General features: G+C 35.9%; 1 protein-coding gene across 5 annotated transcripts in view; it reads left to right on the plus strand.

Moving 5' to 3' along the window:
* The window catches only part of LOC135200190 (TOX high mobility group box family member 2-like), a 1,058,689-nt gene that overhangs the window by 498,940 nt on the left and 542,629 nt on the right, over positions 1 to 17,120 (plus strand). For all 5 annotated transcript variants that reach the window (XM_064228571.1, XM_064228575.1, XM_064228567.1 and 2 more), the window contains exon 4: positions 10,446 to 10,467. In XM_064228571.1, the coding sequence (XP_064084641.1) occupies positions 10,446 to 10,467 (22 nt within the window). The remainder of the gene's footprint in view (positions 1 to 10,445; positions 10,468 to 17,120) is intronic.

Below are 17,120 nucleotides of genomic sequence, written 5' to 3' on the forward strand. Positions count from 1 at the left end.
AAACACTGAGTTTGTATAATCATGGCAAGGCCTTTTTGCTAGGCATTTTGGCTGTTCAGGACTATGATAAAAGTTCATTGTAAGTAAAAATATAATACTGAAGACCGAAAAGGTCTTGCTGATGTTCTTTTAGTCTTACATATAAATTTTTACGGATATATTTCACCGAGCAATTCCTACAGGGAGCTTCATATCTACATCTATCTGTATTTTGGGGTACGATTTTTGGTCACCGTACTTATCACTGTGATATTGTTACTAAAACGACATTTACAACAAAAAACCAGACAACATTCGCACTTTTATATTTGTTATTAAATGGTAAAACAAAAAATATTGTCAGCCTTAAAAGGTGGTTTTTTTCCGGTAACGAGAACGTTTTCCTAACGATCATAAAATATTTGTCACTAGAAGAATTTTAATATTTTGTAACCACAAGCAATTCTGTAAATGTTGTCGATTTAAATGTATAAAAGCTCGTGACTACGTACACTTAAAACACAGAGAAACGTTGATGAAAATGTGAATACGGCAGCTTGATCTCTAATTATAGAGAATGATAATGAACAAGCGAAGAATCGTAGTTTTTATACAAGCTCACTTTTTTTAACTTTTAAAAATATTCTTCGAATATTTACCAAAAAAAAAAAAAAAAAATGCTAAAGCTCCATTTTTTCGTTATGAAATGTAGATTTAATAGAAGGACTAAATTTATTAGGTTTAAAAAGAAATAATTTTGCATCTTCACGTAGGGACGAAGAACTTAATGATATCCAGATAGGGGGTCCATATTATTTTATGTTATAATCCGTGTAATGATTACTTAGTTCTAAACTTATAAATCTTAAGTTTCTCGTGGCATACAAATTTGCTGTCAACAATACTATTTGAATCCAATTATAACACGTGCACACACATAATACGTATATATACTATATATATGCTATATGTAAATGTATATATATATATATATATATATATATATATATATATATATGTGTGTGTGTGTGTGTGTGTGTGTGTATCTATATATATATATATATATATATATATATATATATATATATATATATACACTTATATATACTCGTGGGTATGTATATATACACTTAAAATGTTGGTAGACAACGTTAGAAACAGGTGACATTGTTGGGAGGGAGGTATTTTTCTGGAAATAAGTTTTCAAAGATGCTTGATTGCTGGAAACCATGGATTCCAATGAAAAATATAAGTATAATTGAGGATAACCAAATTATGTGTAAGGAAGAGTAGATGGAGGAGCAAATTAACAGATATAATGATGAGTTGGAGAGAGGCTGGAGGTGTTAAATCATAATATGGTTGAAGCAGAAGCTAAGATATAGTTGTAAAGGCAGAGAAGTGAATGGAATACCGAGTGGTGTTAAAGACGTAGAAGTAGGTGAGGTGATTACGAACTTCTATGATGAGGTTATGGGTCAGCAGGGATGGCTTGACAAGTAAAGTTGGTTAGGAAGAGGAAATAAAGCCTTAACAGCTGAAATAAGAGTAGAAGATTGAAGTTCGATGTATGAAAGAACAGAGATCATGTACAGGTATATTGGAGGGTTAGTCAGGGTGAAAGAAAAAGTGTGGGTACAGTTGATGTTCCAGTAGGCACTATATTCAAAGAAAATGCTAATGAACAAATGGATATAAGAATAAAAGATGCAAGTGGAGATACTATAAAGTGAATGCATTCCATTGCTGATAGAGTGAGTATCTTGAAGGTTGGTTAAAAATGGAAATGTAAGAGAAGCAGAACTGGATGATGCAAGAGTATAAAAGTTGACTAGAAGTTCCAAAATGCTCTTCAAAGGAAGTGTTGGAGAGAAGGGCAGTTAACAGATTGATGAAAGGAAAAACTCCGAGAGTTGGGATGATAATAATTGATAATCTGGGGTATGGTGGTGAAAGTGTGATGAGTTGCTAAGCAGTTTAAGAAAGGTATATTTAGATTTGGGTGGGTTCCAATGAATTTAATTAGAATAACATCTTTTGTTTAAGCGTCTAGGTGATAGAGGAAACTGTTGTATTATGTTTGCATAATATAAGTAACATATCAGCGAAAGGTGTGAGGTGTGGGACTTTGACCGAGAAAGTAACACAAATGACAGTAGGATTCGTGGGAGAATTCGATTTGGCATAAGATAAGGAAGAGGGTTGGTAACTCAAGTATTTGTATGAAACAGTTAAGTAAGGATTTGAGAGTAACGAAAAAAAATTTTCGTGTGCGCATATCCAGATAAAGCATATGATAGAATCGAATGAAAGGCATTGTGGAAAGTGATAAAAATGTATGATTTAGAATATGAGTTTTTGGGAGTAAATAAAATTTAAATAAGGAACGAAACTAGTGTTCAACTGTAATAATTGGAATAGTGACTTATTTGATGTAAGTAAATGATAGCTAGTTGATCCAGATAATTTTGACTTTACATCCTGATGTACATTTAAATGGTACTTTTTTAAAATATCAGTGGCGCTTTTATGATTTTAGGTGTAATTTTTTAGAAGCATATACATGTATCGTCTGTTCCTCAAAAAAGAAAAATGGGTATCAAGCTGAAATGTTATCGAATGTTTCCTGATGAACCTGTTATATCTAGGTCCATAAGCTATTTTGTTCTTCCTTATTTATAGTACTTTTCTTCAGTTTGGTCTTCGGGTGCCTACTCCATCTCAAACTCTTGGGTAGAGTTATGTCATCAGTCAAGTTTATTTGGCCTCAACGTAAATTGGTTGTCAATAGTTTCGAAAAGTTGGTTAATTTGTGGTTCTTTTCATCTTCATTTATTTTCCAATGGTTGTTTTATGGAACTAAAATACGTTGTGCTGATTATCAAAAGGAAACGTTATATTATCCCCTGAAATAAAATCATCATGCACATCTCCCTAAAAATGGTAACAAACAGGAAAATATGAATGAAGTCAGGAATGTTCCATGATGCTGCAATGTTTTGTTTCGTAAGGGTTCACCTAAATACGTAGGTGAGACAGGGAATGTCTGCATTCGAATCGGTACACTTGAATCACAAGCAGTGATAATTACCGTCTGATGTCGTCAAGCGTGTTCACCATTCTAAATTTAAACACAGACTTTCTCAGAGCTATGCAGACTGGTATTTCATATTGATTTCAGGAAATTTTACTACATTTTAATAGTCATAAAACGATTTCGTTGTAATCGTTTACACATTCGGAGGGATGACTAGCAGTGACTGCACCCTACAAAACCAAATTAGGCCTGTTTAACTTACAGTTACAGTATGATAAGCTATACGAGTCATATTGGATATAATTTGCTGATAATTTTCTTAAGGGCAATATCTCCTTTCGAAATAACAGGATCATAAAAAATGACGTAGACTATAATGCCCTATGTCTTTTTGTCGGTTTACGCAGCTTATGACGTTTAGGTTATTAGCTTATCTTATGTTCAGCCGTTTTATTGTGGTTCTTGTTGTGGTTATTCTTGTTTTTGTTGATGCTGTTATGGTGCATGTAGTGTCTTCGTGAAATTTAGTAATTTGTTTTAATTGAAAATAATCGAGATCTTTATGAATATTGTCTACGGTAGACTATTCTAACTATATATATATATATATATATATATATATAGATATATATATATATATATATATATATATAGATATATATATATATATATATATATATATATATATATATATATATAAAGAGAGAGAGAGAGAGAGAGAGAGAGAGAAGAGAGAAGAGAGAGAGAGAATGTACTGACTCATATATCCATTTGTCTAACAGGGTAATCTACAAGAATACCTCCAAAATCAAGTGATTCATGGGCTACTTGCAGACTGGTTTGGATCATCTCATACATAATTTTTTCAGCTATCATTTATGTTTTTCTTATTTCGTTTAGTATCTTCTGGTGGTGCCTTACTACCATAGCCTTCAGTTTCATGGAAATGCTACAACAGCCTTATATTTACTCATCACAGTAATATAATTTGGTATGCCTCTTTTAAATATATTCTCAATATACTTCATTGAGAATAGTTTGATAGTTGTGTGTAATGATTGATCTGTGTGCCTTCGGCTATGTGCCCCCAATCTTTACTTTTATTCTCTGTGGTATAGGTGGCATCGCAATTACTATGACCATCCACGCATATATGTGTATGTGCATTTAATTATACGTGCACATTCCACTTTATGTATATACATTATATATCGTGGGTTTGAAAGTATTAGTCAAATGCACTCTATTTCCAACAGATATGGGTAGAAAACTATTTGGAATAAGAAATTGACGTGTATGCCCATGCCCTGTGGTTGCCTCAAATATAAGAATTTAACGTATAAGCCTATGCCTTGTCATTACCTCTCATTATAAGAATTATGAGAATTTGGCTTGTAGGCCTATGCCCTGTCATTGCCTCAAAATATAAGAAATTGACGTGTAGGCCTATGCCCGTTCATTGCCTCAAATTATAAGCAATGAACGTGTAGGCCTAATGTCTCAATGATGATATAAAAATTTGACATGCAGGGTTATGATGAATTAATACCCAATTATCGGAACTGGCTGCATAAGACTATTCTTTTTTTCAATTAATGTGGTCTGTGGGTTATAGGACAAAATGCCGATGGACATAGTGTCGACGGATATAATGTCGTCGGACAAAATGTCGACGGACAAAATGACATTTGTTCGAGTAGGACAAAATTTCGACGACGACTTTTATTTAGTTATTTATTCTTCTTACTCTTTCATTCTTCTTCTTCCTAGCATAAACCCATTTTTATATGGGGTCGCCATTGTGAATGAGTCGTCTCCATCGATTTCTGTCCTGTGCCTCGTTCTCATTTATACCATTCAATACCATATCTTCCCCTACACAATCGCGCCATCTCTTTCTTGGTCTTCCCTTCTTCCTTCTACCCCGCACTTCCATTTCCATCGTATGTCTTCCAACATGACGTTCTTACTCTTTCATTCATTCATAATAATACAGGTTAAAATGATCGTTCCGCAATAAACAAACTTGACAGTCAATCGCATTTTAATTAATCACGAGATGGCTCAATTGTAGAGCTACAAATTTATTAAAAGCAATAGAATTCGTGCGTGGCAAGTCATGTGCGAAACGACTATGAACTGACCATAGCTGGATATCATAGCAGAGTTTATGTCGTCGTCCACGTTGAACTACTACACTTAACCAGGTCACTTCAAAATACGCCAGAAATTCGTCGAGAGCACATTCTATTTCTTCAGTTAGGGACCAAGAAGCTCTTCAATAAAAACATACGTATTCAGAAGGAGCAAATGCCAATGCTTAAAACTGCTTTATGATGAATGCATTACTGGTTTCAGTATACCAGGATTGTAAACCCAATGACTGGATTTTGCGCCACAGACATTGACCGAAATGGAAAAAACATCCATAAACGATAGTATCTGGAAATATCTCCCTTATACTGTTGATAGCGGCTCTTTCGAAATCAACACTGATAGAGGTTGGGTTCAAATTGCGGTCTCTCAAAAAATTAAAAATGAACTCCTAAGTTTGCTCATCCTTTTTTATTGTAAGGCAATACAGCATTGGTGGTGTTTTGTTATTTGTTACAAGGGCATGAATAGTATACCACTGCTTCCCAAGAGGGGGAGAATCAAATGTCCCATCGCAAAGCCACGTTGAACAGATTTCTAACATTCTCAAATTGTTAGACGTTTAGTAAATGCTTATGTCCTCCCTATCGCGCAACAAAAAAACTTCTCCTCTTGTAGTTGTCGTCAAATCTTCATCTTCATTTACACTGCGCTGTCGCCTAATTGTGCGCGTAAGTGACTCCTTTGGCAAAGCCCCACACACATCTAGTGATGTTTGCTGTAGCGTTGTGAATTATATTTGAGGGAATATCTTCTGTATTGCTGGCCATGTCTTTTATATTGTTCGGGATTTTTAGGGCATCACATCTAAGACTATCTGGCTGGTGACAATGACTTGCAAAAGAAAGTACAGTATCGTTAGAAGTTGTTATTCGTCCACCACAATATCCACGTTTTTCACATCGCCATAAGATCCCATCTTCCTTTCGCTTATCGACAGCGTAAGAATAGCCTTCGTAAAAAAGTTTCTTGCCGCCTTTGTTCGTTTTTGTTATCTCCATTATAGTGATGGGCAGACCGAAAAAACAATTTCACTGTACTGCAGATCTTGGAGAACTAATGGAATTTGAAAAATCATTCTTCGTTGAGAATTCATTTGTTAGGCATTAAATGGCTTGTAAAACGAAACAAGACAACTAACTACCGGTGCTGGAATATGTAAACAAAAACTGAATTATTATTATTATTATTATTTTTAGGTATTATTATTATTATTATTATTAGTGTCGACATTTTGTCCTACCTGAACAAAGGTTGACATTTTGTCCGTCGACATTATGTCCATCGGCATTTTGTCTGCACACCGGTCTGTGTAGGTTCGCTTATGTAGACCAACACCAATTAAAAAAGAATGCTTGTGTATTCAGGCTGCGCATGATAAAAAAAAGATGCATAGACAAAATTATCCTAGATTTTCGTAATGATTTTATATAAAACTTAATATATATTTTTTCGGAGGTATCAATTGCTGCTTCACAACTCCGGGAACTCAAATGTTATGTGTCATGATTCATGCATGAAACTCAACATTACCGAACGGAGTCAAATCCGTACTGGTAATCATTTGGACTGCCAAATAGTGTTACGTTATTCCCCTTCGAGAGCTAGCCTATCACTTGCGTGCAGTGGGCGGTGCTTAGTTGCAAAGCTAAGTTGACTTTGCTTTAGTGAAGTTGTGGAATCCACTGATCTGTAAGTGTTTAAGAAAAGAGCAAATTCATTCCTGCCTTCTGTTAACGTCACCTTAATTTGTGCATCGGTTTTATTTTCTATTCCTTTATATTTATAAATTAATTTTTTCCCATAATTTGTCCCTCTGTGCAGCTTGATTTCCCTAGGCTTGACTCTGTCCATAAGGGTTTCCAGCTGAAGGTTTAATTAATTAAAGAAAGAACGAATGGAAAGAAATTTGTCCTAAGACAAGGATTTGTGATGTCCCCAAGGCTGTTTAATATCGTTACAGATTGATCAGTGTGAGAAGTCTGAGAAAGGAAATTAGATTTAGGTGCCAAGATACAAAAGAAAAGCATAGAATGACGTGTGGAGTGACTGATGTTTGCAGATGCTAGAGCACTGACCGCAAACTGTAGTGAAAAGTTTGAAAGTGCTCTCAAGAGGAAAATGTTTAGAGTAATTCGTAAGGGTAAGCTTATAGAAACGGGGAAGATGTTGCAGTGAATGTTTATATGCTTGTTGAAAGAAAGGAAGCAATTGATTTGAATAAGTATTTGGTAGTCATAGTAATAGATGATGGTAGGCGCAGAGAAGAAGTGCGTTACTAAATAAATGAAGTGAGGAAAGTAACAGGTTATGTGTAAAAGACTAGAAGATAATTGTAGCCTATGGAAGCCAATCGAAAAAAATGAAGGGGCTGTTAAGCTAAGTCCCCTTTATGAAAGTGAAACGTGGCTCCAGAATGTAGAGGAAAGAAGAGGTCGAGCCTGCTGATGAACTATTTGCACCGACTGAAAGGGTGAAAATGTGGAAATGCATAGAAGTGGCAGAATGGTTGTCGTGAATGAAACGATTCCTCTGATTCTTTTGAGATCGTTTGGTAATTTGGAAAAGATGGAACGCGATGGGTCAGTTAAAAAATGGTGTATCATTCGAAAGGAGGGAGAAAAGGGAAAGGAAGACTGCAAAAGTGGATTGTGTGAAAGAGGTATCGAAAAGGAAGGACTTTCTTCGTTTTGAAACACGACAGGGTGTTTAGGATAAAGCTGAATAGTGCAGTGTGCAAAGGGGTGTTAGGCACTATGTTGCCGAAACTATCGCGAAGGTGTAGGAAGCAGCTAATATTGTTGAATTTTTCGTTCTTGGGGTTCACCATGATTTAGCCAGTATGTATAGTGTATCTGAAGTAATACAGCAAATTGTCTATTATGATATTTGAAAAGTTTTGCTTTGGTTTTGCCTATATTTTCAGCACCAGGTTGGGTTTCAAGCTACTGTCAAGCATCGTCAGTGGAACCCGAACCCCTACTGAAGGAGGGAGGGAAACTTTAGCCATTACTTCTCAGAAAGGGAAGTATCGAGAGAGGAATGACCAAGTTATTGATATGTATACAAGGTAGCTTGTTCATACAGAAGCAGTCGTTTTTACTACTGCTGCACTTTGTAATCCAAGAATTTTATGGTCTGATTTCTCAAAGATCAGGAGGCATCTTGCCATTAAAATGATCATATTGAGACGGAATGGGTTCATGATGACAATATCCCTACTTTGCTGTGCCTAGATTTTCTCATTCAGTATGTCTTTATTCCACTAACTTTTAATATGTAATATTTTAATTTTCATACATCTTCTATTTCAGACCATTGGCCATTGTTACTATTATTATTTTTTTTCCAAGTTTTTAATATTTATGGTCGTGCAACTTTTTTCGTGCTTGTCCGAACAGAAGATGAAGAGGCAAACGTTCGAGTTAATCATTTTTCTTTTTCTCAACAGTATTTGAGAATGTGCATCTCAGTGGACTGTAACTGTAAGTAATAAGGTTGGATTTCCACTTTAGTTTGCACATTTTATCAATTTAGACAGTTGTATAATAGACAGATATGCTGGAAAAATATACTAACGCGGAAACATTGTATGATATGAAAATTTTTTAGTGTGATTATGGTACACGTGTGTATATGGAACAAAGACTCGTACAAACATATATGTAACGATGATTGTCTGCATACATTAATCAATCAAGCAATCACACAAGCGGCTACGTAAGTTTAATTTTAATAGATTCGGTCTGTGGGCAGCTTTTTAAAATTACGACATATTGCGTAATTATTGCCTTTTCAACAGGTTCCGTATAACGAGTGGTGATCGCGGCTTTGCATGATTACTAATGGAATTAAACACCGCATCACGTCTGTTTGTAATGAACATCGTTATCAGTTACTGTCCTACTCGGGGTAGTAATTGCAGTTATTACGTAACCTTGACAAATAGTCAGTTTACATGACTATTCTGTATGAGTTACCATTATTATGGGATCCTCATAAATACCGTTACGTTTAGTATGACAGTGTTACTGATTCTTGGTCTAGCTAGACTGTATCGCAAACAGACTATCTTTTTCCACGTAATTACCAGTATGTCACATAACACCCAGTATTAACGAACTGTAAATCCTAACTGTACGCAAAAGAAGTTGGAATACGAACAGACGAAGACATGTAGGACACCCTTCAACCGTGAAAAACAAAGGCATAAAAGAAAATATGACAACGGCATGTATATTATTGCTGACAAAAAATCAAGTTGCGAAGAATTTTCATTGCTTGTCGTCAGTCTTACCTGAAATCAATGCTTGAATTCAGTAAAGCATTTTGGAAGAAAGAACACACACACACACACACACACACACACACACACACACACACACACACACACACACACACTACCAGGTTTTTCTGTTTCCGGTTCTTTGATGTAGCTTTTGTGACTGAATCATAACATCGGAGTAGACTTAACAGGCGTAAAGAAAAGGAAAAGGTAAACGCGGTAAATGAATAAAGAAAACGAAGTAGATGAAAGGCTTTCTCTCTAATTAGCTTTCAAGTCCGCCTATAAAAATTGTAGTTTCTGACAGCAGCTTGCGCCAGTAAGCTTAAATCAATCAATCAATCAGTTTCAGTCCCTTGGTTTCATTAATCTTCCAAGTCCGCTTTTCCCTCCCTCTTCTCTCCTGTCTTCTTCCTCATTCTCATCGCTGTCCTTCCTTTCCCTCGCTTTCCGTGCCCCGAAAGTGTTTATCCAGGTATCCTAATTCAGGATTAGTATTTTGTCCTGTAAACCGCTGGGAGGAACCACTATTGACAGGCAAGTGCTAATTCCTGTAATGGGGCAGGTGGCCGTCAAAGCAGTGACTTCGATCCTCTTCGTGACCTTGGTTCCTGTCGCTGGAATTTCTCTTCGTGTCGATGTGTAATATTGGATTTCCTTAGGCTATATTATGCAAACTTATGTTCCAATTAAGGTAACATGAGTCTTGAAAATGTAAAATGTGTTTTTACACGCTATTAAAGCTTGTTCCTTTGCAAGCCTAATATTTTGATGAAATGTTGTGCTTAGCAAGAATTCAAAATTAATACAATGATATCATACACTTTTGAAACTGGATGAATAGAAAGATAGATCTCTTTCACCTTGTGATTGGCTTTTTCATAGCGTTTTCTCAGTTGAATTTTGGTCTTGTCCCTATTCCAACGCCTTTTTTTTTCTTTTTTTTTACCTTTTCCATTGCGTCACTAAGTATACCATTTCTCTTTGCAGGTGACCATCGGCAGGATTTACGGTAAGTTAGTTATGATTATAAATTTTTTATCAGTTTTTATAGAACTTGTGCTCTTCGTGTCATGTAATTGATTTAACGAATTCCCTGTGATTTTTCCTGTAGCATTTTGCATTTTTCCCAACATTACACAGTCTGATCAAGCTTACCCAACATTTTATTTGTTCAGATTGAAACACTATATTTGTTAGGAAGTGAATTGCTCATGAGCAGATTTTTTAATGTTTCAGATGTTTGAATGATCAGTGTTTATTTCTTCAAAAAAATGTGAACTTTGTCCAGTTCTTAATACGCAGATGTCAGGTGAAAATATACGCAGATCTCAGTTGAAAATATTTATATACCCTCTATATATATATATATATATATATATATATATATATATATATATGTGTGTGTGTGTGTGTGTGTGTGTGTGTGTGTACATATATGTGTGTGCGTATGAAATGTGCCGTTATTCACGGCAAATTGTTTCTTGACTCCAGTTTTTATGTTTGAAATTGTAGATGTTAACGGTAATATAGTTTACACGAGTTTCCAAACATTTTAGGAAATGAAAGAAAAAAATTATTCTCAGCTGTAAAGGCGCTTTAAGGCTTCGGTTGTCGGTGAGGTGATAAGGGAATGCAGTTAGGGAGTATACTACACTTTGAATAATGTCAGCTTTTCTTTACCTCTTTCGTTGACTGAATGAATAGGCTATCTTCTTCAATAATGTTCCTATGCTTTATTCTTATTCATCTACCAGAAGCGAAAGCATTTTCACAGGTGTGTTTTTTCCTATGACTTGTGTGATGAATACTTTCGATGGAAATGGAGAGATTTTTTACAAGTTTTAAATCTTTTATCATTATACGGGCAAGTTAGATGGCGTACAGGATGTCGGCTTAGTCAGAGATAGTTTGGTGGTGGAGTGCGTTGGAGCAGGTCAGTTCACTTGGTACTTTGAACAGTCAGGCTTTTCCACCAAGGTAATTGAGCGTGTTCGGTTACAAGTGTCAAATTCCCGATTCTTTTTAAGAGCAAGTAACTGGAAACAATGCCTTACCACTCCAGTATTAGGGAATATGCAGATATAATGTTTATTTATGGGTTTTGGAACAGTGCAGTTTTTACATTACACGGTTGTAAAAAAAAAAAATCTGCGATTAGGACGATGTGAATAGAATATCTCCAAATCAAATGTATTCTTTAGATATTGAACAAGGGGGAAAATGCGTCCATCATTGAAACCGTCTTCTCTCCGTCAGTGGTATTCGATGGACTCTAATCAAGGAAAGAAAAGCCTGATTGAATCTCCCCTCCATCAAAGATAGGCTCATTCACTACACATTGATCATCTTTTTTAAAACGTACTGTAAAAAAATCTCTTCTTTTCCATCGCAAGTATTCATCACACAACAGTCATAGGAAAATATGTACCTATGAAAATGCTTTCGTTTCTTGGAGATGAAAAAGAATAAAGAACAGGAACATTATTGAAAAATCCACTTTCTTCTTCAGTTCCTGTCAAAGGTAGCCTATTCATACAGTCATCGAAAGAGGTTACAAAAAAAATGACATTATTCAAAGTGCTGTACACTCCCTACCTGCATTCCTTATCATCAGGACTACTGTCGCTATCAGTAGTACATGCGTAGGCTTATTCCTGACTCCTGATTCAACAGTTCAGTGACGAGGCTGCAGCACGGGTTGCGCTAGAATTCAACGATCACAAATATAAATATTGCCAGGCAACATTTACACTACTTTCTTGAGACATAATGTTATTAATTAAAATTCAGTTTTATGAAGTCTATTCGCAAGTGATTTACTGGTTGAAGGAATTGTCATTTTGAATTTTTCAGTAACCTCCAGAAAAAAAAAGTTATAAATAAAATACTAGCAATCCAATTGCCTAATATGCCGCATCAACCCGTCCCCCCCTATCCATGACTACTGCAACACCCCGCAAGCCATCGTACTTGCCCTTTTAATGATAAACGGTTATTTTAAAAATTCCCATCACCGATAAACGAAGCCTTAAAGTATATGTTTATAGAACATTCTCTGCTCAGAATGACTCTTTCTTTCATTTCCCAAAAGTTGTATTGTAATATAAATAGAAGTAAAAAAGGAAAAGGCAAGCGTTTTGTACTACTTTCGAAAGGAAATTGTAAATCTGTGACGTTTTACTTTAAGACAGATTCAGCTATTCAGATCTCTTTCCATGAACTGCAATTTTTCCGTGGAGCCAGTTTAAACTAATTGGCAGTTTGGTCAATTGAATAATTAAACCATCAGTGATTCAAAGTTTTACGGTTGTTTTTCTTTGCTATCAACAAAATGTTTAGCGTTGAATGATTATAAACAATAAACCAGATTTAATTTGCGAAGGGTACTAATTAAAGATTTAATTTGTTAATTGACGTGTGTCCGTTTCTTCATTGAAGCAAAGCATTTCAATGAATAGCAATACAATATAACTTTGAGGGTTACTGGGACAGCGAAACTGCATGATTACGAGGACAATGAACATATTGGTAACATATATATATTATATATATATATATATATATAGATATATCTATATATATATATATATATATATATATATATATAATATATATATATAATGAGTCATATCACATTACATTACCGTGATTCATATACTTACATCGAGCTACAAATGTCCTTTGATATGTAATTCGCTCTACCTCGGAATTAATATATTTTCATATATGTTAACCTAAGGGGAATTTTCTAGTCGATAGAAATTTGTCGGCTCAGGGCGCGAACCATCGAACCAACAAATTCAAGAAGCACAGTGAAGCCCTAGACCACACCGCCACCACAAGAGGATTTCTTATCGACTAAAAAATTCCCCTTCGGTTAACATATATGAAAATATGTTAATTCCGAGGTAGAGAGAATTACATATCAAAGGACATTTGTAGCTCGATGTAAATGTATATGTATATATATGTGTGTATATATATGTATACTATATATATTCATCGTTAGATTTACCATATATAGCGAGAGGTGGCTCCAGAGACAAATACAATCGTCACAGCCGTATTTTTACTTTAAATGCTGAAACTTGGTTTAACTACATTAATTAAAACCACGATGAACCTTGTTCAGCAAAACTTGCACAGCTTTAGCTGTACATGCACCGGCCTAGAAAGCTCACCAGTGGTTACTATCATTCATTCTTTCTTTCTCGGAATACCCTTATCTATCCTTTTATTTACACCAACCTTTTAATCATTTCTTTATATCTCCACATTTCTCACACTATCATTTCTTTTCATGTTACACATAGTACACAAACAGTTTATCAAATCCGTCAATCCACTCTTCAATTCTGTAATAGAGAGTTGGCTCAACTGTTCCTTCTTACATTCCTGCATCGGCTTCCATAAACAGTGTCTCCGGGCTTTTGCACACATCCCACTACCTTTCTTGCTTCAGTTGTCCGTGACATACCTTTTCTCTCATTCTACAATCATTCATTATATTTACTCCTAAATATTTATACAGATCAGCTGCTTCCATTCTTCCATCTTTCTGGTTTCCATTAACCCACGTAACCATACTCCTGCTCATATTTGGTTTCATCCTTCTCTTTTTACCAACACTTTCTAATTCTTTATTTAATTTCTTATCCCATAAATTACACCACATCTGCTAGCTTCTCCTTGACCTCACTGTCGCTTCGTTCACAAAGATAATAAACAGCTACAGAGATATCAGGCGCATTTGTTTTAGACTTACTACTGCTTCTCATTTTTACCATGCGTTCTCAGCCTCCCCACATTTCCTTTGTATAGGTTCAATCATATTATAGCATCTCACTTACAATTCCATCGACTCTTGCTCTGCATCTATTCATCAACCTCTTAATTGTCCTCCTTATATCCCCAGCAATCGCTTCCATAAACATTCTAGACCGCACTTGAACCCTTTCCACCCTTGCATAATTCATATCTCCCTCTCTTTAATCCTTCTTATTCAACAAAAATTCAAAATACCCAGATAGTCGACCTTGGAGTGCATTCATTTCAGACAGCATTTCTCTCTCTCTCTCTCTCTCTCTCTCTCTACATACATCCATGTGGAACTACGTTTTTACCTTCTGTGACCTTGTCCCTTCAATTTTTATTACTTGTATTCTTTTTCTTGCACGCTCATCCCTCTTGCCTATCTTGTAGACCTTTAGGTGATGTTCTCTTCTGCCTTGCCTTACACCGCAGTTAATCTTCTTTTTCCTTCGAATTTTCCATATTTGGCAACTCTGTTTACATCCCTGGGCCCTTAATCCTAGCCTATAGTTCACTCATTTCCTCCGTGTTTTTTTTTTTTTTCTCTCACTTCCATCACACTCAACACAGTCATCCAACTCGTATCTTATTTACCTTTTTCCTCTCCAACTCGTATCTTATTTACCTTTTTCTTGAGCCAAACTTCTTGCAGGCACCCCCTTTTTCCCCCATGCTTCTTCCGCTTCATATCTTCAACCCTTTTTAGGTCTTCTTTCCTCTCTCCTTCCTACACTTGAGTTGCATATTCTTATCACCAAAAAATCATCCTTTATTTTTCTACACGACTAAACCATCTCAGAATACTTTGATCAATCCTTTCACTAATCCTTTGAACCATCCTTATATGTATTTCCACATCTCTAGCTCTCTTCTTTCCCACCGTTATCCTTACATTAAGGGGTCGTTTGCCTTTCTCACAACATCAAGGATGGTTTATTTTTAGCAAAGGGTATTTTACGACCGCATGCCCTAGCTGTCATCATCCACAGTTATTGGCGGTCGGCCTCGCCTTTGACTAAAATGTCCATCTGCAAGGTAGTAGTTTCCACAGTTATTGGTTAGCATAGCCTTTTACTAAAAAGTAAGACTGCAAGGCAGCAGCTGTCCTTTTAGTCGCCTTTTACGACACGCAGAACCTAAGGTGGTAGTATTCTTACACCCTTACCACGGGGTCAGTTTCCTCATCTCTAGCTCAATCAGGTCTTGAAAGACAAATGTTACATGAACATTTCATCTCTAGGACATCGTCTTTCATAGGCACCAACTACACCACTTCATATTCATGGGGCTAATTGTTTCAACGATCCATTCATGTACATTTCAACCTTGGCTTCCAAAGACACTGTTTCCTCCCAATTTCTTGCACACTCACACGCACTACTTTTCTGCCTCACTTATTCTGTGACACCTCTTCCCTGATTGTACCATCATCCAAAATCTTCGAATTTCCAAATGATTATGAATTTGTTACATCCATTCTTTCACAGAACTTGCCAACATTCACTGCCCCATCTTTCCGTCATATTTACCATGACAACCATACTCAAGCTTCATATTTTACTCTCCACATTCTCCTCTTGCAAACACTTTCAAACTCTCATCTGTGGATATTCTCACAAGTATTCCTGATTAGTACTATATCATATGCAATTATCACTCATTTCACACTCATTCACGACCCATCTTCTTGATCCACAACTTTGCTACTTACTACATTTCCTTTCCTTTCTGTGATTTCTTGCATCTGTCTTTGAAGGCATTAAATAGCTTCGAAGTATCACTCCTTTACTCAGTATCATTGTTTCGGCCAATTTGCCTCTGTCCATTCCATCATAAGCTTTTTCTAATCATATTTTGACACATACAGCTTTTTCCCTTCACTGTCAAACTTCTCATGTAACTGAATATGACAAACACTTGCACCCGTACCCCCTGCTAAACCCATACTGTTCTTCCCCTATCGTATCTTCTGCCTTCCATTTGACCTTTTCAATCAAAATCTTGTCGTTCACCGTCCCCTGGCCAGCCTCGCGGTCCCACTTGCCCCCTCCATACTGCGAACCTTCGTTCTAATTCTTCAACTCTTGGTGTCTTATCATTTTTGATCTCATATAATCGTTCTCCTCTCCTTTTTTCTCCCAACACAAACGATATACACTGGTTGAGAGACAAGGACATCTTGAAGAGAATCTAGAGGTTGTTTATCGTCTCAGTTTTCGATGAGAGGTCTGAGAAGAAGTTGGTTTTGAAGTCAAAAGTAGAAAAAACAAGTGACAGATACAAGATTCCCAAATCATTAGGTCTTGATCACGACTTCAGAGAATATTTACTAAAGAAATTAATGTACAAAACAAAAACTGATAATTATGATATGGACGTAGATTTGCGAAAACGTAAGTTACAAGTTACAGTGAAACCTTTGGACAGCAGTTTGAAGCAAAAGATGTGAAACTGAAGTAGCAGTAACAGGTGTTCAGCATTATACTAAAGAGGTTACTAGAGAGTTTCATGAATGGGTTAAGCTGTATATATACTAGGCAAACATTATCTTTGATGTACTTCAAAGATTTTCCATTGTAATGCGAGAAGGTTTGGGGCAATTGAAATGAAGGTTTTTCAATGCTTGAAGGAATTTGTTAAAGTGAATTGAATCAAATTTGCACTGGCCATCTTTTGCATGGTGAAGAGCTATACAAAAAAAAGAAAGTTTGATTAAAAAAAAAAAATAAAAAAAGACAAGGAAAGAGGACAGGACTGCAGTGCTTTAGATCTCGACAGCAGAACTGTACAGGAAACATTAAAGCGAAGAATTAACGTTACATCGAAACGATGGCAGTGTGGTTCTTTGAA

Source organism: Macrobrachium nipponense, chromosome 26 (genome assembly GCF_015104395.2).
Source record: "Macrobrachium nipponense isolate FS-2020 chromosome 26, ASM1510439v2, whole genome shotgun sequence".
Taxonomy (NCBI): Eukaryota; Metazoa; Arthropoda; class Malacostraca; order Decapoda; family Palaemonidae; genus Macrobrachium; species Macrobrachium nipponense.